General features: G+C 43.1%; 1 protein-coding gene across 2 annotated transcripts in view; it reads right to left on the bottom strand.

Annotated features, from left to right (window-relative positions):
* Positions 1-22,063, bottom strand: part of JAK2 (Janus kinase 2) — an 86,919-nt gene continuing 64,856 nt past the window's right edge. For both annotated transcript variants that reach the window (XM_080987722.1, XM_080987723.1), the window contains 11 exons: positions 21,424-21,551; positions 19,958-20,096; positions 18,848-18,999; positions 17,519-17,669; positions 15,491-15,627; positions 13,155-13,344; positions 11,776-11,900; positions 10,700-10,872; positions 9,025-9,142; positions 6,603-6,716; positions 1-3,339 (listed from right to left, as the gene is read on the bottom strand). In XM_080987722.1, the coding sequence (XP_080843848.1) occupies positions 3,232-3,339; positions 6,603-6,716; positions 9,025-9,142; positions 10,700-10,872; positions 11,776-11,900; positions 13,155-13,344; positions 15,491-15,627; positions 17,519-17,669; positions 18,848-18,999; positions 19,958-20,096; positions 21,424-21,551 (1,535 nt within the window). In that variant the 3' untranslated portion in view covers positions 1-3,231. The remainder of the gene's footprint in view (positions 3,340-6,602; positions 6,717-9,024; positions 9,143-10,699; positions 10,873-11,775; positions 11,901-13,154; positions 13,345-15,490; positions 15,628-17,518; positions 17,670-18,847; positions 19,000-19,957; positions 20,097-21,423; positions 21,552-22,063) is intronic.

Below are 22,063 nucleotides of genomic sequence, written 5' to 3'. Positions count from 1 at the left end.
TCAAACAAATACATTTTTATTTACTTAAAAACCACTATGGAAGAACTCTTTGTTGCATTACACAAAATTCCCTGAGGTTTCTTCCTTTTTTATTTTTTAAAAAATATGGTAATATGAAATCCTTGATCATATAGAAGATGCGCTTCTGTCATGGTCAGACGACTGCATCTGTTTATCCTGGTACCTGCTGTCGCTTTAAACCTTATGCTACTATGATTTCGGTTAATACGGAACCTAAACAAAAACAATACACGTAAATAGTCTACAAAAAAGAAAATATATTTCATGTACAACCTGTTTTAAAATCAACTTCAAAGCAATGTACAAATGTGCAATGTATTCGACCAAAAGCAATTTAAAAATATACATTGTGAAACTGTCTCTTAAAATGCAAACATTTCCAGCCATTTAAACATAACGTGCTGTTACAAAACATGGCTACCCACAATTTCAATCCCACGTTCTCCTCCTTCCGCCAATCCCCCGGCAGTTGCTTGCATAACTCTCTACTCTTACAAATAAAATAAATGTCTTTACCAGAGGAAAAGACGCCGGCGTTTCCCATCTCTACTTACAAACAAGAATTGCTGTACCGTATGCCCATCGCACGTGTGAAACACCCCTGCTTGTAAAACAGAACGATAATCTCCTGCACGTGTGGAAGGAGAGCTTCACACATACCCAAGAGCCATTAGATCAGCGCTTGCCAGAGCACACAGGGGCACAAAATATTGGTAGACTGGAGCTCACCTGCTAAGTAATTGCAACTTTGGAGGTACTTCTTAGCCTCATGCAAAACTCACATCGCTGCACCCTCCTCCATTTTTGAGGTAGGTACCGTATTTTTCGCTCTATAAGACGCACCAGACCACAAGACGCACCTAGTTTTTGGAGGAGGAAAACAAGAAAAAAAATATTCTGAATCCCAGAAGCCAGAACAGCAAGAGGGATCGATGCGCAGCAAAAGCAGCAATCCCTCTTGCTGTTCTGGCTTCTGGGATAGCTGCGCAGCCTGCATTCGCTCCATAAGACGCATACACATTTCCCCTTACTTTTTAGGTGGGAAAAAGTGAGTCTTATAGAGCAAAAAATACGGTACATAAGTTCATAGCACATCTAAGCACGTTCTGCCATACGCCGAAGTACATTTCAAGTTTTCATTCCATCTCCATAGTGGAAAGCAACAACCTCTTTCAATTGACGTCCCCCCTTTTTGATTTTAGGAAGCAAACATCTTCTCAGCACCTTCTCCCAAGAAGGATACTTCTATCGCAAGTCACCAAAACAAGGCTTGGTGGGCAACCAGTGAGAGAAGAGGAAATACCCAGTGCCCTTCTGTTAAAGTATTCTGGCCAGCTGCGAAGCCGACAGCCAAATCATTAGGGGCAAGAAAGAGAGTCTGATGCTACTACCTGCTTGTTACTCTCCATGTTCCTAAGCTGGCAAATGCAAATTTGCGCCACTGAGCCTGGTGCGCAAGGAGTTACAGTGGCTTTATATATATTTCACAACTTAGGCTGTTGTGAAAAGAGGTAAGGAAAAATCACAAGGCTATCCTTACACAGAGCCAAATTGTTCAGTAACCTGAAGAAGACTAGGATGGGCCAGATGGGTGACATTTGTTCTTCGTAACATTGGAAGCCTGCTTATCTATTTCAATCTGACTGGGTCACCCAGTAAAAAGTTGAAGAGGGTAGAAAGGAAAAATGCAGCATCTGGGAAAGTTGGCAAGGCTAACAAAGTTTAGCATGGGGAACATATTAAGCTGCTGCCGATGACATGATTTCAAAAAACTGTGCCTTAAGGAAACGCGGTCAGCGCTTGACATATCCACAACATACATAGGAAAATAGACTGCTATATATACTTGTTCATTTAAAAATGCAATTTTCAGCAGGTGTTTGTTTAAAAAAATATCTCTTCTTATTTGTTCCCTTTCCTTTGAAGTATTTACAGTACATCACACTGCCTGAACAGACATCTCTTCTCTGGCTGGCTTAGACAGGCACACAGAAGTTGCTTAAACGGCTATTTTTCTCTTTTTAAAAGCCTTTCTTCTACACATTAAAGCCGTGACGCCTTGACAAAGTAAAAAAAGTTTTAAAACTAATAAACAGCAACAAACCCTTTCATAAAACAGCGGCTCTTGTGCAATGCATGGAACAGGAGGCTAAATCGCTCATAGTTCACTGCAGGAAAAAGTCAAAAAGGTATTCCAGCGGCTTCTTTCTGCTGCTTTCTGCAACTCAGACTTACTCAGCAACGGCTTGCAGGGCACGAAACGCGTCTGCAACTGAGCCTCAACTTTGTACTGCTGCCGTGTTTTGAGCGGTTCTTGTGCTGGCACAGCATTGGGCAGTTGTATGACATAAAAGCTATCGCCAGGACCCATCAGCAATCTTCTCTCATCCTGACCGGTGCTTTGTGTTTCTCTGCTACACTTATATTATCCTTTTTATATAAAAAATATCTTTAAGTCTCTCACAGAATTGCATAACTGCACACACCTAAAGAAATGTTCATCTACGCAAAGGAACACACCGTTCCAAGCTACGTGAAAGGTAGCCTCGCCTGGTATACCATCACCTCTTATGGCAGGCAAAAGTGGACAAAGGTGGCAGGGGGAGGGAACAAAATAAGGGGTAGCGAAAAGAGGAACCCACGCACTGGTAATTCCATTGTTAAGTGCAAACATTTGCTCTTTTTCAAAGTGGTGCAGCTGGAAGCGCAAAGTCTTCTGGTAGCTGTGCTACCAGAAACGCTGCAAGTCAACTGCTGCTGAAGAACATAGTCCTATATATAGCTCCTTAGAAGCAAGTCTCATTGGTCAATAGCAATCCACAGGTAAGCAGGCACACGATTGCAACCTAAATCACCCAGTCTTCTTATCTTTCCATAACTCCCCTGTCTGACATCATTTTTTTCTGCAGTTGTCCTATTAGGCAAACCATGGTGATGCTTACTGATCACGCTGCACTATTCTGCTTCAAAATAAAGGGAAGGGGGGAAGCAATTCCTTTGCTATCAAAGTGCTTTTCATCAATGCATCGCGCTAGTATTCCCGATGAAGAAACTAAGCCGCATCCTTCGTCATCACGGCGAGGTTGGATGGGATGATTTTGCTGCCGTCTCTGAATGGGTGCGGGATAAGCAACGATCTGCAACGTCCCGAAGAACAGGACACACTTGCTGCACACGTCGACAGGTCCCTTTGGGTGAATTCCAGCATGTTCACCCACCCATGCTCTCCCTTATGAGATCCACTCTCAGAGCAAGATCCCTGAAGGAGGGTCTCAGGCTGGCGCTGTTGTTCCAGCACTCCGTCATGATGGCATAGACCTTGGCAAGAGAGAAAACACCAGTATGAGATGAGCAGAAATGGAAGAAGAGTTTGAATTTGATATCCCGCTTTATCACTACCCTAGGGAGTCTCAAAGCGGCCAACAATCTCCTTTGTCTTCCTCCCCCACAACAAACACTCTGTGAGGTGAGTGAGGCTGAGAGACTTCAGAGAAGTGTGACTAGCCCAAAGTCACCCAGCAGCTGCATGTGGAGGAGCGGGGAAGCGAACCCGGTTCACCAGATTACGAGTCTACCACTCTTAACCACTACACCACACTGGCTCTCAGTGCGGTGCGAATAGTCGTGCAAAACCTGTCAGCAATCCCAGGCCAGCACATTTCTTCCATACCTTATGCAAATCCCCTCTATTCATGGTTTCCACCATATACTACATCATCATCATCATTAGTAGAATAATTATCATAATAGTCATAATAATTATCATAATCATAATCATAATTTATAATTTATACACCCATCTGGCTAAGTTCCCCAGCCACTCTGGGCGGCTCCCAATCGAGTGTTTAAAACAATACAGCATTAAATATTTTAAAACTTCCCTAAACAGGGCTGCCTTCAGATGTCTTTTAAAAATAGGATATCTGCTTATTTCCTTGACATCTGATGGGAGGGCGTTCCACAGGGCAGGTGCCACTACCAAGAAGGCCCTCTACCTGGTTCCCTGTAACCTCACTTCTCGCAACGAGGGAACTGCCAGAAGGCCCTCGGCGCTGGATCTCATAGAATTTATATACCACCCTATACCCGGAGGTCTCAGGGCAGTTCACAGAAAAGATAACAATATATAAAATCAAAATAAGAACAATAACCCAATAACACCACACCACCCCCGCAAAAAAGAGCCACATTTTTAAAGGGTATAGGATGTCAATCAGGTCAACCAAAGGCCTGGTTTAAAAGGAACATTTTTGCCTGGTGCCCAAAGGTGTATAATGAAGGCATCAGGCAAACTTCCCTGGGGAGAGCATTCAGGAGATGGGGAGCCACTGCAGAGAAGGCCCTGTTCTCGTGTTGCCACCCTCCGGACCTCTCAAGGAGGCGGCACACGAAGGAGGCCCTCAGAAGATTATCTCAGGGTCTGGGCAGGTTCATATGGAAAGGGGCGGTCCTTGAGGTATTGCGGTCCTGAGCCATACATCTCTTCCATAGGCAGGGAGAAGTAACGACGAGGAAAAGGGGCTGCTAAAGCTATCATCCTCTCAAAGAGTGATCTGTCTGGAACAACTAGCTCCACTATTGACTTTAGCCAGGCATAGGCAAACTCGGCCCTCCAGATGTTTTGGGACTACAATTCCCATCATCCCTGACCACTGATCCTGTTAGCTAGGGATCATGGGAGTTGTAGTCCCAAAACATCTGGAGGGATGAGTTTGCCTATGCCTGACTTTAGCTATGTCTTTCTGATGAAGTTCCTCGTAAGTAGTGTGATGGCTTGGTTGAGCCAGTTTTGCTATTTTTATTAACATGACAACTCGTACAACAGGTGTGTGCCAGGTAATCACTTGAACCTGTAATTTAGATCAGTGGCAGGGCAGCAACCTGCAACTCTCCGTATGTTGCTGGGCTCCCAACTACCATCAACCACAGCCAGCATTGCCAAATGGTCAGGGATGATGGGAACTGGAGTCTAGCAATATCTAGAGAGCCACACAGTTTCCTTCCGAAACGAGACGGTTTTGCAAGCAGAGAGCAAGGGTTGGCAGAGAGTTATAACAGTACTGGGGAGGGCCAGGTAGCAGTGAGTTCCACCAGCTCCTCGGTTTTCCCCATATCTCTTGTAAGCTTTCTCACTCCACCATAAAATACATATTGGAAATATCAACCATCTTTAAGCAATCATGACGAGGAAACATTTCTCAAGGCAGTCCATCAGGCGGTCGTTTTACTTCAGCCACTTCTGAAAGTGAATTGGGGACGGGTCTGTACTTAAGTACTTAAGGCCATTCCCCTGTTCTCAAATGGGATCTATTTATGTTGTTGTTGTTTCTTACATTTGTATACCCGCAGGTCTCAGGGCAGTTGCAACACAAAATCTTAATACAAAATCACAAAATACATAATAGAAATAAAAACAACCCAATAATGGCCTCCACTTCCCCAACACGTTTTTAAAAAGGCATTGGATGTGAATCAGCCAAAGGCCTGGTTGAGGAACGTTTTCGCCTGCCGCTTCAAGGTGTACCAATGAAGGCGCCAGGCAGACCTCCCTGGGGAGAGAATCCCACAAATGGGGAGCCACCGCAGAAAAGGCCCTGTTCTCGTGATGCCCTGCTCCAGACCTCTTGTGGAGTAAAGCAATGTTTCATTACAGCTCTTTCAAAACTGCTTTTATGGCATTTTACGCCGTTTTCTTGAAAGGATTCTTGCCGTTTCCTTGATTTTGTTCCTAGATTTCAGTGTAGGCCAGCCGAACCAAAAGGACAATGATAGGCAGGGAAACATCCACTGTATAGCCAAGACTTATGTGGAACATCTACTTCACCAAGGATGTGGCTCCTGGTGATCGGGCGTTTGGTTTTTCTGGGCAATAAGCCAAGAGGAATTTGTTCATTTACAAGTAAGGTAAAGGTAAAGGGAGCCCTGACCATTAGGTCCAGCCGTGACCGACTCTGGGGTTGCGGCGCTCATCTTGCTTTATTGGCCGAGGGAGCCGGCGTACAGCTTCCGGGTCATGTGGCCAGCATGACTAAGCCGCTTCTGGCGAAGCAGAGCAGCGCACGGAAACGCCGTTTACCTTCCCACCGGAGCTGTACCTATTTATCTACTTGCACTTTGACGTGCTTTCGAACTGCTAGGTTGGCAGGAGCAGGGACCGAGCAACGGGAGCTCACCCTGTCGTGGGGATTCGAACCGCCGACCTTCTGATCGGCAAGCTCTAGGCTCTGTGGTTTAACCCACAGCGCCACCTGCGTCCTCCACATTTACAAGTAGCTGTTTGCAAAAGCAAGCTTTGTAAACTGGAAATAACGAATGGATTCTAGATGGCATTGCACTTCCACACTGGCTTTCTTGTTTCTAAAAAACTAAGTTGCTCATGAATGAGAAAGCCCAAGTTTTTGGTCTTACAAGAAAACTTTTGAAGGATGGGGAAACTGCCCATGCTACTAGGCTTCCAGGTAAACACGGGGGCAAGTGTTCTGCTATGGTCGTCTCTACCACAGGAACAATTCACAGGCACACCATGACTGACAGCTACACCAAGTGAGAGAAAAGCATGATAAAGTGATACATTCAGGTACCTCATCCGGGCATCCGTCAGGTCTGAGCAGCCTTCCGTTATTCTTCAACAGCTCTATCAAATGGAACACAATCATCTGGTTCTGCTTATCATTCCCAATCATGCGCATGAACTCCTAAAATAAAAATTCCAAGTTGAGTTTCCGTTAAGGTTAATGACATCAAAGTAGCAAAGAATTACCCAGTTTCATAGGAGGAGCTACGCAGAAGACACACTAGTCTTTGTTGGATAGAATGCAATATGTCAGAGAGGCAAACCTTTAAGGCCTATAGAATATCCCTCATTTAATAAAGTTTTAAAAAAAAGTCTACGCCAATATGAAGGATTCGCAGACAGAAACTTGCTTTTATTTATTTGGAAAATTTATGGCCTGTTTTTCAACATTTGTTCCTGCAGTAGGTTAAAACTGATTTTTTAAAAAAACAAAACAAAACTTGAGCAACAATAAAATACTATCAGAGTTAGATTTTAAAAAGGAGAGAGCTGGTGTTAATATATTTAGTTACAAAAGGCTTGCTTGTTTAAAAGGGCCAGTCTCCCAGATTTACATACACCAAACCTGGCAACTAATTCCAAATCTTGGAGCCAGCTACTGAAAAAGAGCTACTTAACAGGGGGCTGGGAAGACAAGGGAGAAGGCATTTCCTTCTGTTCTTCTGGGTTCAGGCTGTAATGAACTTTGCAATTTGTTGGCCTGGAGTCTGCATGTAGCACTCAACCTCCTTTGGAATGGTTGCTCCAGCCAGAAGAGAACGAAAATGAATGGATGGATAGATGAAGATGGGGAAAAGGGATTAATGAAAAGTGCATTTGTGTGTGGAGAGAAGAGAGGTCAGAGAGGATGGGGAAAGAGAAAGTGCGTCCCACCCATGTTGCTTTCACCCTGCTCCCCCCCACTGGTGGCATATTCCCCTTACCACTTTCTGCCCCAGAAGTAAATCTGAGCACCTTGAATTTAGGCTGGAAACACATCAGCAACCACAGTGCTAGGAATCTTTGCTACAAACTCTGCGGCCATACTCTGGCCCTGCTGACATTTCCAAACGACCCTCAAGGGCAGTCCCATGCACAGCACATTGTGTTTAGAGCATGCCCCCCCCAGACATCCCCAGGCATTAAGATCTGCCAGGGGTGGGAGTGCCATCACTGGTGGCTTTTGTGAAGCAGCAGGGCATGGAGGGTCTTCTGCGTGGTGGCCCCCCTCGGTTGTGGAATGCCCTCCCTGCTACAAGACACATCTTCTTGGAGGGTAGAGGGCGAGATCAGAGTATTATTCCCTCTGCAGTGTCGCTGCTGGTTTTGCTTCCTGTTTGATAGGATGTAATTGACGATTCAGCTGTTATGCCACTAAGTGGGGCTAACTTGTTTTAGGCTGCTGGTAATCTGAGAGCGCATGAAGCGTGGGCTACAAAAGCATATAAATAACTGTAATTTCAGATGGCCCTAAAAGGCAGAAACAAACATTTGCAGGGAAAACGAGACCCTGCAGTATTTTGTGCTGATTAGCAGCTTGGAGGGAGGAGACCGCAGCTCAGCAGGAGTGAAGAGGGAAAGTGAGAGATTCCTGCTGTTAAAAGTGAAAAACTTATGGGAAATGATATATAATGAGATGAAAAAGATGTTGAAATATACATTTATTAAGAAACCAGAAGCATTTTTACTTGGCACTGTAGGAGATGAGATTAATAGACAGGACTGTAAGTTGTTTTCATATGCAATGACGGCAGCAAGAATATTATTGGCACAAAAATGGAAGCAAGAAGAATTACCGATGATAGAAGAATTGGCGGATGAAATTGATGGGCTATGCAGAATTGGATAAATTAACTGGAAGGATTCGAAACCTGGGGGATCAGAGATTCTTAGAAGACCGGAGTAAATATATGAACTATTTGAAAAGTAATAGTAATGAACAGATTATGCCAGTAGGATTGCAAGAAGTTTTGTAAGGAGAATTATATGAAATATACAAGAAAGACTATGAGGAGAATTATTAGTTGATGATAATTAAGAGTAAAAGATATATCAAGAAATGCAGAATAAGTGATAAAAGACAGAAAATCATCAGAGGTGTTGACGGAAGTCTAAAACAATGTATAAGATAAGAAGATATGCTATGTGATTATTGGAAATGATATGTTAAAACACACACACACACGAGATTCCTGCTGTTGACCTGTCCATAGAGGAAAAGACAAGTTTGTTTTTCCAAGGGCAGCTGGCTGTGTTTCTGTGCTGCACAGGGAGAAACAGGAGTCCCTTTCTCAATGTGCAGCAGAGAAGCCAAGGGAAGTAGCTGTTAACTCCTAACCACTTTGACTCAACAAAATATGGCCTAGCAGGGACAAAAGGTCCCCCACCCTCTCCTAACGGGGATAGTCATAGCCCTAGACCAAGTATACACATGTAGGTTATCTACAAACCGCTGGGGGGCTTTTGTTCTTGTCTATATACGTGAAGAGTTCATAGAGGACCACACCAAAACTCCACATATCAGAAGCCACAGAAAACTTGTTGTCCGTCAGTGATTCTGGAGCATACCTATAGCATAAGAAGCCGGGGAGGGGAGGAGAGAAGAGAAAGGGGACAGGAGGGGGGAAAAAAGAGATCTATAAAACAAAAACAATTTAACACAACACATTATACCCTTAACAGGTCAATTCTGTGTCCGGGGGGGCTGTCTACCAGCTCCATCTGGTACGCCGGCTGAGACCCTACCTGCCTGCACATTGTTTTGCCAGAGTGGTACATGCTCTGGTTATCTCCCGCTTGGACTACTGCAATGCACTAGACGTGGGGCTACCTTTGAAAGTGACTTGGAAGCTACAACTAATCCAGAATGTGGCTGCCACTGGTGACTGGGAGTGGCCGCCGAGACCATATAACTCAGGTCCTGAAAGGTCTACACTGGCTCCCAGTACGTTTCCAAGCATAATTCAAAGTGTTGGTGCTGAGCTTTAAAGCCCTAAACGGCCTCCGCTCTGTATACCCGAAGGAGCATCTCCACCTCTCTTGTTCAGCTCCGAGGGCCTTCTGGCAGTTCCCTCAATGGAAGAAGTGAAGTTACAGGGAATGAGGCAAAGGGCTTTCTCGGTAGTGGCGCCTTCCCTGTGGAATGCCCTTCCATCGGATGTCAAGGAGATAAACAACTATATGACTTTTAGAAGACAGATGAAGGTGGCCCTGCTAAGGAAAGTTTTTAATGTTTGATGCTTTGCTATGTTTTTATATGTGTTGGAAGCTGCCCAGAGTAGCAGGGGTAATAATAATAATAATAATAATAATAATAAGTAGGTAGCCGTGTTGGTCTGCCGTAGTCGAAACAAATAAATATTTTTTTCTTCCAGTAGCACCTTAAGAGACCAACTAAGTTTGTTCTTGGTATGAGCTTTCGTGTGCATGCACACTTCTTTAGATACACTGAAACAGAAGTCACCAGACCCTTCTATATAGTGAGAGGGTGGGGAGGGGTATTACTCAGAAGGGTGGTGGGAATGGGTGATTGGCTGATAGGTGTGGTAAACCTGTTAACAACTGTTAATGACTGCAATTGGTCTTACAGGAAAAAGCAAGGGGTGAGATAGCTAATGAAAAGAATCCAATGTCTCTATTCAGACCAGGTCTCTCCATGGTTTTAAGTTTGGTAACAAGTTGCAATTCAGCAACTTCTCTTTCCAGTCTATTTCTGAAATTCTTTTGTAATAAGACAGCTACTTTGAGATCTTGTATAGAATGTCCTGGGAAACTGAAGTGTTCTCCTACTGCTTTCTCTTTCTTGTGATTCCTGATGTCAGATTTATGTCCATTTATCCTTTGGCGTAGGGTTTGGCCACACCTATCAGCCAATCACCCATTCCCACCACCCTTCTGAGTAATACCCCTCCCCACCCTCACTATAGATAAGGGTCTGGTGACTTCTGTTTCAGTGTATCTGAAGAAGTGTGCATGCACACGAAAGCTCATACCAAGAATAATACTCTAGATTGAGTAAGTTTTAGATGCATCGCTTTATTATATTCCAAGGGCCAAATAATTTATGCAGTATTGCATTTCCTCCAAATCATTTGCCTTGTAATCAAGCGGCAGAGAGAAACATACCAAAATATGGGACTCTCTCCTGGTTCCTTGACTTTGTAGTATTCTTTGTCCTGAGGCAAAACTTTTGTCAAGCCAAAGTCTCCAATTTTAACTCTGTTTTCATTCTCCACCAAGATATTCCGTGTTGCTAGATCTCTGTGAACGTATCTTTTTGAACCCAGATACTCCATACCCTGTGCGTACACAAACGGTGTTATAAAATCAGTGTTCATGGGTTCAATAAATACTGGTGGCAGAAGAGATGATGAGACATGTAATTAACACCTGGCTGTCAGAATTCCCCCCCCAAATGCTTATGAACATCCAGTTTATCAACATAATCCTATGCTATTAGGAAACAACAGACAGGGAGGAATAGGCAGGAGCTGTTCCTAAAGTTCACCATACCTCTACCAAACTGTGACCCAAGTACCACTAGATGTCACCATTGTGTCTGCTGCAAAACAATTGTGCAGAATGCTGAATTGACCAGCGGCGTTCTTGACCTTGCTGCATACAGCACTGACATTACAGACACACAACCTCATCCATTTCACTGATGCTTAGTCCTAGAAATTCTAAGTCTTCTCTCTCAGAACCAAACATTTCTTTTACGTGTGTGTCTTTACACGATTCTCCTGTTTTCCGTCAACGGGGGACATTCCCTGCAAAATTGTTCCATTTCTTTACTCCTCCCACATTCATTTCTGCAAAATTCGCCTCGTGCATTGGACGAAACTTGGCCAAGAAATGCCCTGTGGGCCAGCAAAGGTTTGCTTATATGACGGCTAAGCAGGCGAAATGGGAGCTCTGGAGCACAACATGACAACATCTGCAGCATAAATCTGCTGTCACCTCTATGCTGTTTGCTGCCTGGCATGAGCGAGTGGAAGAGAAGAGGCAACAGTTGTGTTTTCGATTATCTCCAAGTTTCCTCCAACTTTATGGTTCTATGACCCTGCACTGTACTGGGAAGGAGAACTGCACACAATCTGCCTGAGCGTTTACAGAGTTTGCGGCAAACAGCTCCGGTTCTCACACCACTTGCTCCCAGAGCAGACTTCGGTAGAGTTCGAGACACCAGTAAAATGTATTACCTTACATATCTGAGAGGCATAATGTAGGAGTTTCTTATGATCCAACCTGTCTTTGTGCTTCTGGAGATAGTCTCGCAAACTTCCGTGGGGCAAGTACTCCATTATCAATTTCAGATTTCTCCGGCCTTCCCAAACACGTGGCAAAAGAAAAGAAAAAGATTCAAAATTACGCTTTACAGAGCTTCCTTCATATAGCACGTTATAAGCAAAAGGCACAGACCATCTGCAGCATATATGCAGTGGAAGATTCCATTATGGTATTCTTTTGCCAAAAATCAAATTTAGTTAAGCTTGCTGTTTTCCAACTGCGTAGAAAAAAACTCTGAAGATCGTGAAACAGCTAGTTACACGAGGAAGATGTGTTTGATGAGTAGTAAGCAGAGTTACATGCTGCTACTTTAACACGGGCAACACTAAAAGATAAAGTTCAAAACAATGACAGCCCAAAATGGGCTACCCTGGCAAATGCATTTCTGGAATGAAATGCAGTGGTGTAGCAAGGGTTGACAGTGCCTGGGGCTGCATGGAGTGAGAGGGAGTGAAATGGAAGGAGTACGCATGCACATTCAACTGCCTAAAAGTGTCCATGTCACCCAGAGATTAAAAAAGAAGAAGAGTTGTTCCATTGTTTGGAGAGGTCACTTCCTAGTTTGCACGGAGAACATGTTTTCAACGGAGCCCAGCCAACGGGAGTGTACAGCTGTACTGAAGCAGCGCCCGGTGTTACAATTTTGTGCCCCTAACAATTTTGCGGCCAGGGCAACTACCCCTGTGCCCCCCCCATGAGATGTGACCACTATTGTGTTAGTACAGTGTGTCTGGCCACATTCGCATCAGATATTTAAAACCCTATGATATGACTTTAAACCATCATGGCTTCTCCCAAAGGATTCTGGGAGCTGTAACTCGTTAAGGATGCTGCAAGTTCTTAGGAGGCCCCTATTCCCCTTCACAGATTTCCAGAATTCCCTATGAAGGGGGATTTTGACTGTTAAAACCATGCAGGGAAATGCAGCTCAGGAAGGGAGCTGTTGCTGTAGAGCACAGCACGCTAACAGACAAATGCTGGATTAAAAGCTAATGCTTAAACGAAGAAGGATGCAATGACATTTACTGAAACCACATCTTGTTTAGTTGATGTTTTGGAAATCGTTGCAAGTATATGCTAATAACTGCAGAGACTCTTGACAGTGTGATTGTGGCTGCTCTTTAAAATGTGAACAGGAAAGGTCACACTCTAATTTAAAGAGAGACTGTTCGGACATCTCCGAATTCATGCTAATTGGGAACAACTGATTCACGCTAATGGGGAAGATTTGATAAGTTATCAAGGGATTGCTAGCTTTTGCTTAACAAATAACATTAGAAAGCGCATGTACCAGCACTGTAGCACACGCCTTTGTACTTCACAATGTTGTCATGTTGCAGAGATTTAAGAATTTCGATTTCTCTTTCGAAGTCTCGCAGGTGTTCTTCCGTGCTGTGCTGAAGCTTTTTAACAGCCACCACTTCCCCTGTGTTGTCCTGCAGCGGGTCATACCGGCACATCTCCACACTGCCAAAATTCCCCTGCAAGGAATATGAATAGAAACATTTATATATCAAGCCCGGGGGGCATGGCGGGGCAGGGGAGGAACCCTGCACTATTGTTTTGACAGCTGATATATTTATTTTTAGGACCCACCCAACCCATCCTATGGTTGTAACCTGCCCTGGGACTTGATGGGTGACAAAATCATAGAAATAATTGAAAGAAAATACGACGGGTTGTTTCCCCAGTGCCACACAGCACATTCATGCCTGCATAATGAGCGATCTACCTGGTGACACAGCCAGGAATGGGATCCCACTAATGACTCAATAAATGTCCTGTTTTCGCCACCAACTTGGGACTTTGGTAACACTCCAAGTCTAAGATTATTAAGAGTGCACAAAAACATAGTTCTTAAATATTTAAGAATGATGTAAAACTTTATTGTACAAATAATTCCATATTAGCAGAAACTGAGTGATATTTGTAAAGAAAATGATTAGAGGAATATATACAAAGCAGAAAAGAAATGATATTCTACAGTACAAATCTGTGTTAAAAAAGAATTATATTACAGTATAATGAGAAGGATGGGAAGGATTGTGTTGATGAACACTTTTACTGTGTAAATAATGTCTTTTCTTTTCCTCTTTTGATTTTTTTATTTCGTATCTTTGTTATTCCTCCCCCTTTCTTTTCCTCTTTTTTATTCCTTTATAAATTTTCTATTTTCTACCTAATTTTCTTTTTCTTCATATGTAAAGAGATGGCATATAATGTTTGTATAGATATGTAAATTTTTAATCAATAAAGAATAATATTAAAAAAAGAGTGCACAAAAACAGTTAAACAACAACAACAACATCTCCTGAAGATGAAGGAGGACAAGAAAACTTCACCCATATGACTTCAGGGGCAGCCTGCATATATATTTAAATAAAGGAAAGCAGAATTGCACATTTAAGAAGAGAGACAGGAAAGGAACAGGCACTGCCAAGACCTAAAAGCATCCGAAAGCTGCATGAGCCAAAGGAAAAATATTCCTGCACTTGGGTTATGTTTTGACCGCTCAGGGCTGTGAAGTAAACAAATCTGAAGATGTGATGTACAAGCAACAACACACACCCCAAAGGCTCAGGGATAAAGGAGGCAGGTTGAACACAAAGGAAGCCCCTAAATTCTCTCCTCTCTTCACATCCAGTGATTTACTGCAAAAAAGAGTTTGGATTTGATATCCCACTTTATTACTACCCAAAGGAGTCTCAAAGCAGCTAACATTCTCCTTTCCCTTCCTCCCCCACAACAAACATTCTGTGAGGTGAGCGAGGCTGAGAGACTTCAGAGAAGTGTGACTAGCCCAAGGTTACCCAGTAGCTGCATGTGGAGGAGCAGGGAAGCGAACCCGGTTCACCAGATTACGAGTCTATCGCTCTTAACCATTACACCACACTGGCTCGCAAAAGGAGAAATGTGACAAAGAGGGAAGCAGCAAAAGGAGGGGGAAATAGGAAGGGGTTCAAGGGAGAAAACCTGAAGGTAAACCAAAAAAAGAGCTGGTTTAAAGTTAAGAGGAAAGATTAAAATTTAGGGACAAAGGAGGTATGGTGTGCACAACAGAGGCTCCCCCCATATCTTGTCATTCTTCGTCTTAAAGAAGAATGCAAGCCTTCCGATAAGAGGGAGACAAATATCTTGGGGTGGAGGTATAAATTCCATACTGCTGTTAGGACTCAGCTACATTAGTCAAAAAACAGTGTTTTGAATGCATTATAAACATGCAACACCAGATGGGGCCAGAGAGCAGGAAATTTTTATATGCAATTTTCTGTAGGGTTCTTTTTCTTTGTTATAACAATCTAATTTCTGACTTATTTAGAGCGCCTCCCTGTGTGTAGATCCATCCTTAGAAGTGGAACAGAGTAGGATATTTCTGAACTATCGCCATCCCCCAAAAGCTGCACAGATAGGGAGCAAAACAAAAAACAGTTGCTCTTTCAAAAAGCTGAAACCACTCCGAAAAAAATACATATTAAAGGGCAGTCTCTGCTTCTGTTAAAATAAGCACTTCCAAAAATACTATGCAAAGTATGCAAATTATTTCGTTAGCCATGGTTTCCCACTCTATATCTTATTTGTTTCTAACGGTATCACATATCTTTGCAATAAGACACCCCATCTTCTTACCTTGCCGAGTTGTTGCAAAAATTTCAGGTGCCGCTCTTCAAAATAAGTCGGGTCCCTGCCTTCGAAAGCCCCGGAAAACCCAAGAGCGCCAATTCTCATATTTGGTAACATATCACTTTCTTTCAATAGTTCGTAATCTTGAAGAAAAACACACACACACAAAAGAAAATATTATGTTCAGCTAGGCTCCCCTACAGCATCTGTACAGAAACAGATCATCATCAGCAGACAAATTAACTTGTGCAGCCCTAGAAAATATGAACATGCTATCTTAATAAAGGTAAAGGTACCCTGGACCGGACGACTCTGGGGTTGCACGCTCATTTTGCTCTATAGGCCAAGGGAGCTGGCGTTTGTTCAGAGACAGCTTCCGGGTCATGTGGCCAGCATGACTAAGCCACTTCTGGTAAAACCAGAGCAGCACACGGAAACGCCGTTTACCTTCCCGCTGGAGTGGTACCTATTTATCTACTTGCAGTTTGACATGCTTTTGAACTGCTAGGTTGACAGGAGCTGGGACAGAGCAACGGGAGCTCACCCTGTCGCGGGGATTTGAACCGCTAACCTTCTGATCGGCAAGCCCAAGAGGCTCAGTGATTTAGACCACAGTGCCTCCCGCATCCCACGGGAAGATAATAGAAGCAGCCTAATCCCTAGTGCATTTCAAAACTTCCCACTGATGGTTCATTTGCTCATTAATTCTACAAGCGCAAACAAATTTTGATACAAGAAGAAAAGTTATGTGTGCAACTCAAATATATCTGCAGACAGACATGTTCTATAGCAGTGGTGTGGAATCTCCTGCCTACAGGTCTAATTAACCCCACTAAGCCATAAATTGGCCCATCCAATCATTGGTCAACCATGCTCACCTTTCCCAAGCCGCTGATGTCATACAACATCAGAGGTGGGGAAGTTCAAGCTGAAAAAAATCAAAGCTGTGTAATGTGCAAAATGGCCCTGATTGGTTTAACACAACTTTTAATTATTATTTTTTTAAGTACTATGGATCTATAGCCTTGCATTTCACTTCCCCAACACACAGAAGTTTAAAATATTGGGTTAAATTGGAGAATATTTATTAATAGGCTTCACTTGCTGTACGGCAAGATTAAGAGAGATTTATCCATGAAGTAAAGTGTTTCAGATAAATAATACATTACATTCATGTAGCTCTTTACAGAGTTCATAGTGTTTTCAAATACATCAACTCTATAAAGTGAGCTCAGTGTTGATATTCCCATATTGCAGATGGGCACTGAAGCTACAAAAGCGGTGACTTGCTTGGCAGAGCTCGTGACAGATTAAGGAGCTGAAGCAGGGATTTCTTGATCCATCGTTCTGCCTGGACACTGAGGTCCAGCTCCGAGGTCCTTCTGGCGGATCCCTCACTGCAAGAAGTGAGGTTACAGGGAAACAGGCAAAGGGCCTTCTTGGTGGTGGCGCCTGCCCTGTGGAACGCGCTCCCACCAGATGTCAAGGAAATAAACAACTATCTGACTTTTAGAAGACATTTGAAGGCAGCCCTGTTTAGGGAAGTTATTAATATTTGATGTTTTATCGTGTTTTTAATATTCTGTTGAGAACTGCCCAGAGTGGACGGGGTATGAATGAATGAATGAATAAATAAATAAATATTATTACTGTATTATTATTATTATTATTATTATTATTATTATTATTATTATTATTATTGTCATCATCATTTCTCGATCCATAGCTCAGGCTCTTAGCCACTAGGCCACACCAGGTCTTATGAACACATTCAGAACAACATCCTTCTCCCCTGCAACAGTTTGCCTATGCCAGTGATGGCCAAACTTGGCCCTCCAGCTGTTTGGGGACTACAGCTCCCATCATCCCTAGCTAACCAGTGGTCAGGGATGATGGGAACTGTAGTCCCAAAACAGCTGGAGGGCCTAAGTTTGGCCATCACTGGCCTATGCAGTAGATTCTACTCTAACTGCAGATCAGAAAACATATTGCGCCTCCCACCAAAATTTAGTTACCTCTTCTCCATTAACATACCTGGAGCGAACAAACTGTTAAGGTCACGTATAACCGCTCTAAAAGAGGGTCTGAAGTCTGGCTCATAATCCATGCAGTTGTTTATAAGGTTTGCTAGTTCTGTCCAATTAGGAGCAGGAAGTTGATGCCTATCCTCATAAAACTGTAATTTCTAGAATTCAAGAAATGACGGTGATTTAGGACAATTCTGAGTAGCTTTTTTGGGGGGGAAGAAAAGAGGTACTTTCAACAGCAAAGGAGATTCTTTTACACGTCCAAGCAAACATCAAATACAACACTTCTTTGTCTCCGACACAAACAACTTCGGTTTAAGAGATGGAGAGGTTCCCTCGTACACACAAATCGTGCCCACATGCTGGTTTTCAAACCATACAATAAAATACAGGGTTTCACTATCAGGGGACATGTTGCACCTGCCACATGATGCATAGCCTTTGTGCCACATGACTTTAAATCCCAGCGTGTCTGAATCGCCACCGAGGAAATGTCAGGAAAGTGGGAGCATGACAGATTTCACCATAGAGGCCCCAATCTATTTGGGACAAACTCCACACTTACTCTCTGTTTCCCAGAAGAGAAAGAGGAGCAGGAGGAGATTGCCAAAAACTAATTACAGGCTTTATCCAATCGTTGCTTCTGGGGAAAGACTATTGCTTACAATTTCCCCTATAGTTTAAATAAACCTGCCTAGCAGGCTAAGAAATATTTCCATAGCTGTCAAGCGTCCCTTATTTGGCGGGACAGTCCCTTATCCCAGCGCCGTGTCCCGCTGCTGTCCCTTATTGATGATGTCCCTTAAATTTCCCAGGTTTCAAAGGAAGCAGCTCCTCTCCCTCCCTCCCTGCCTGCCGGCCAGGGAGGAAGGAGGCTCCAACTGTCTTGCTTGGCTGCGTTGCTCACCCAATAAGGAGTCTAAGAACGACTGGGGGGTGGAGCTTGCATGTCTTCTGCTGATCAAATTGGCTGCATTGCCTGGGGACTCGCCTTTGCTCAGCGCTTCCCAGCGGAGAGGTGACGGTGGTTTTCCTTGAGGCTTCGTTTGGCAGCTGGCTGGGCTTTCTGCCTTTGGCTCAGAAGGGCTCAGAAGTTGAACATACCTGTGCCCGGAAAATCCCTTATTTTGGCTGCTGATCCCTTATTTTTGAGGCTGCTGGTCCCTTATTTTCAAATCTGTAAGTTGACAGCTATGACTATTTCCTAAACGTTAAACCCGATGAGGGGCAGAATCACATGTGGAAGCTGCATCCAAATACTTTAACCGTGGCTTATGCCCATCGCTGCACAGTATGTTCACCAAGACAAAGATGTTCAACTTCACATGGTACTTACTCTTTGAGAATCCAGCAAACTAAGAGGTTTGTCTCCTCCGCTGCATATTTCCCACAGTGTGGTTCCAAAACTCCACTTGTCCGTTGCCAAACTCAGCTGTTTTGGATTTTCGATACATTCAGGTGGAACCCATGGAATTCTCTCAAGGAGAACTAGGCAATCGTGAAAAAACAAGGCAATTTGTTACTAGGATGAATGAGAAAGCATTTGATTTATTTACTTTTTTTGGTTGGATGTTTTAATTGCTGCTCAACTATATTAGATAATCTCTGAGGACCTCTGGTGCAAATGTGGTCTATAAGTATCTTTAGGGCTTGTAAATGACAACAAGCAAGCAAGCAAGCAAACAAACAAACAAACAAACAAACAAACAAACTTGAAGCACCATGTCTGCAGCCTTGAAGAAATATTTTAGAAATTCTCACATGTAGACTTAAGCATAGAAGGCATGAGCCAAAGCATGTAAACACAGAGAGAGGTTTTGATTCTCTTGGTTCCTTCAGAAAAAAATCCTAATCCCAAGGAATTCAATTTGTAAGGAAATAGAGATAAGGTATATCGCGTGAATATTCAGGTGTGGCAAAAATGCTTTAAATCCAACAAATGGATCAGTTTGTATGGTGTCTTCCAGGTGGACTCATCCTGCTGGCCGGGTCTAATGGGAACTGGAGCTTAGCATCATATAAAATACATTGCACTGGCTACTCCTAAACCAGATTTACCTTTTTCAGAGTGTTAAATGGGGATTCTCAGTGGGTGAAAGACGAACATTGGCTACAACTCTTTAAGAATTGAAACTGAGGGGTCTATTCTGCTGGGTTTTCAGTTTCCAGCAGTATTTTCATACCGGTTTCAATGGAATATGCATTGCTCATTTTGCGCAATAGGCACACCCGCTGGCATGGAAATAGTTTTAAGTAGCAAAATGATGCCGGCAACGGAAAAAAACAAAAGCACGCCCCACGCTTGTGGGAGGTTCATGGCTTCCCAAACAAGAACAGCAGTACTCAACAATATGAATTTTAAGTGCAATGAGAGGAGGAGATAATCACTCAACGATATTTTCAAGGTAGCAGGTGAGCTGCTGAAACGGATGAGTCAGAGACTTACTGTCTTTTGGCAAAACTGTAATGCTGATACCAGGATCGCTGAGCTTGATAAAAGGAAGGTTCCCGGATTTTCTATCTTCTTCTCTGATAAGCAAGATGTTTTTTGCACATACGTTCCCATGAACAAGGTTTTTATCTTCCTGATAAAGGCAAACAAGCATTGCTTATTTTTCCTCCTGGGCACAGATCAACCGCCAACTTCCTAACTGCATTTCAAGCTGACACATTTTGACATAAGCAAACACTTCGAGAAATGGACATAAGGGGGAACTGAGATGCAGTTTTAAATGGCTAATTTACACAGCACAGTGCCTGGCTTGAATTTAGTGGCAGCAGTCCAGCACCTCATTAAATGCAGTGAAGAGGAGCATGGCAAACTTCACCACAGAGGCCCTAATCTATTTGGGACAAGCTCCACACTTACTCTCTGTTTCCCAGAAGAGAAAGAAGAGCAGGAGGAGATTACCAAAAACTAATTACAGGCTTTATCCAGTCATTGTTTCTGGGGAAAGACTATTGCTTACACAAGTCTGCTTTACTCCTGCTTTCCCCTGTGATAGGAATTTTATGGTCTTAGATATATGGTAATGTTCATAAGTGTACCAACCAAGCACATACATAGATCAGCACAGGAAGGCCAACCTGGAACCATTTTGATTCCTAAACTGAGCAAATGTTTTCTCTGCAAGGTCAAAGTGGAAAAGCCTCCCCATTGTCTTTTCCTTCACAAATCCTGTCTTTAGGGTATGTCTGTGTTTGAATAGGGTGTGAGCCTGTGACATGGCCGAGGAACTAAGTATTTATCACTACAAAAGAATGGCCAGGCTCCCCAGGCAATCCAATCAAGTAACCTGCCAGACAGGAGATAAACAAGGACAGGAGAAAAACAATATTCAAATTTCTGTTTTAGACCGCCTTTTCTGTGATGTAGGTGTGATGTATCTGAAGGGTGGTCTTAGGTTACACCCCTTCTGTGATGTATGTATGATGTTTCTGGGAGTGGTCTTGATCTACAGGGTGGCAATTTCAAAAGTCTTTATAAGGCCTTGCACACCATTTTTCTGGGTCCCTCCTCTCTCCTGCAGGTGAGGGGAGCACCCTGTTGCAACAGATCAATAAAGGCCAAGCCTACAGGCTGCTGTTTTGCTCCAAGTTATCCTGGTTGGTGTCTTTGTTTTTTGTCCAAGGGAGCCCTTGGATTTTTCCGTTAACACCCCCCACAGATAAAGCAGAAGTTTCCTGCATTTGTTTAACAGCACAACTCAGATCATAGTCTTATCACACATAAGACACCAGATTTTTAAAGGAGTGAGCGTGAAAACAAGACGTGTGTGCAAGCTGTCTGGATCCTACAAACAGAAACACCAATGAATATGTCTAAAAAATCTTCACCAATATCCGCTAGGGGTAGGGGGAGTGAATCCCTGACCTTCGGCATTTTGCTAGCGGGAAATGTAAGATACTTACGAAAAAATGCATTGCCATTGCCAGCTGCTTTGCAACTTCCAGCTTCCACAAGATGTTTATAGAATTTTTATTCTTCTTCAAATAAGTATCCAATGACCCAAATTTCACATATTCCTGTACCAGAATATCTAATTTGAAACACAGATGCAGACAATAAATAATAATAATAATAAACGGAATTTTAAGCCAGCCTTGCTTTCTAGCCACAATTCCTTCCAGCCACATTTGAAAACATCTGTTTCATCCCTGCAGACTGGTGCGTGCTGCAAATTATGGAACTGAGACTCTTTGTTTCCTCAGCAAAATTAATGCTAAGCCATTCTTGGGACTCAGAGATTTTCTAGTTTACACCCCAATCACAAATCATTTAAACGTCAACACAACTTTGTTCAGATATACAGAGAATGCAACCACGAAATAGCAACACCATGAAGTGAAAGGTAAGATTCTGATGTAAAACTTTTAATTACATACTGTCAATGTATTAAATGTGTACTAGCTATAGTTTCTATCATTTCTTTTCAACAACTGTTTGGTTTATTAAGTTTTGGGTTGTTGTTTTTTTAATGGAAAGATCTATACAGTGGTACCTTGTTTTGAGTCTGGGATACATTTCGGAGCCCTGGACGCTCGACGAAAG

The sequence above is a fragment of the Podarcis pityusensis genome (genome assembly GCF_964106645.2).
Source record: "Podarcis pityusensis genome assembly, chromosome: 17".
NCBI lineage: Eukaryota > Metazoa > Chordata > Lepidosauria > Squamata > Lacertidae > Podarcis > Podarcis pityusensis.
This window is presented reverse-complemented; position numbering and strand designations above follow the sequence as displayed.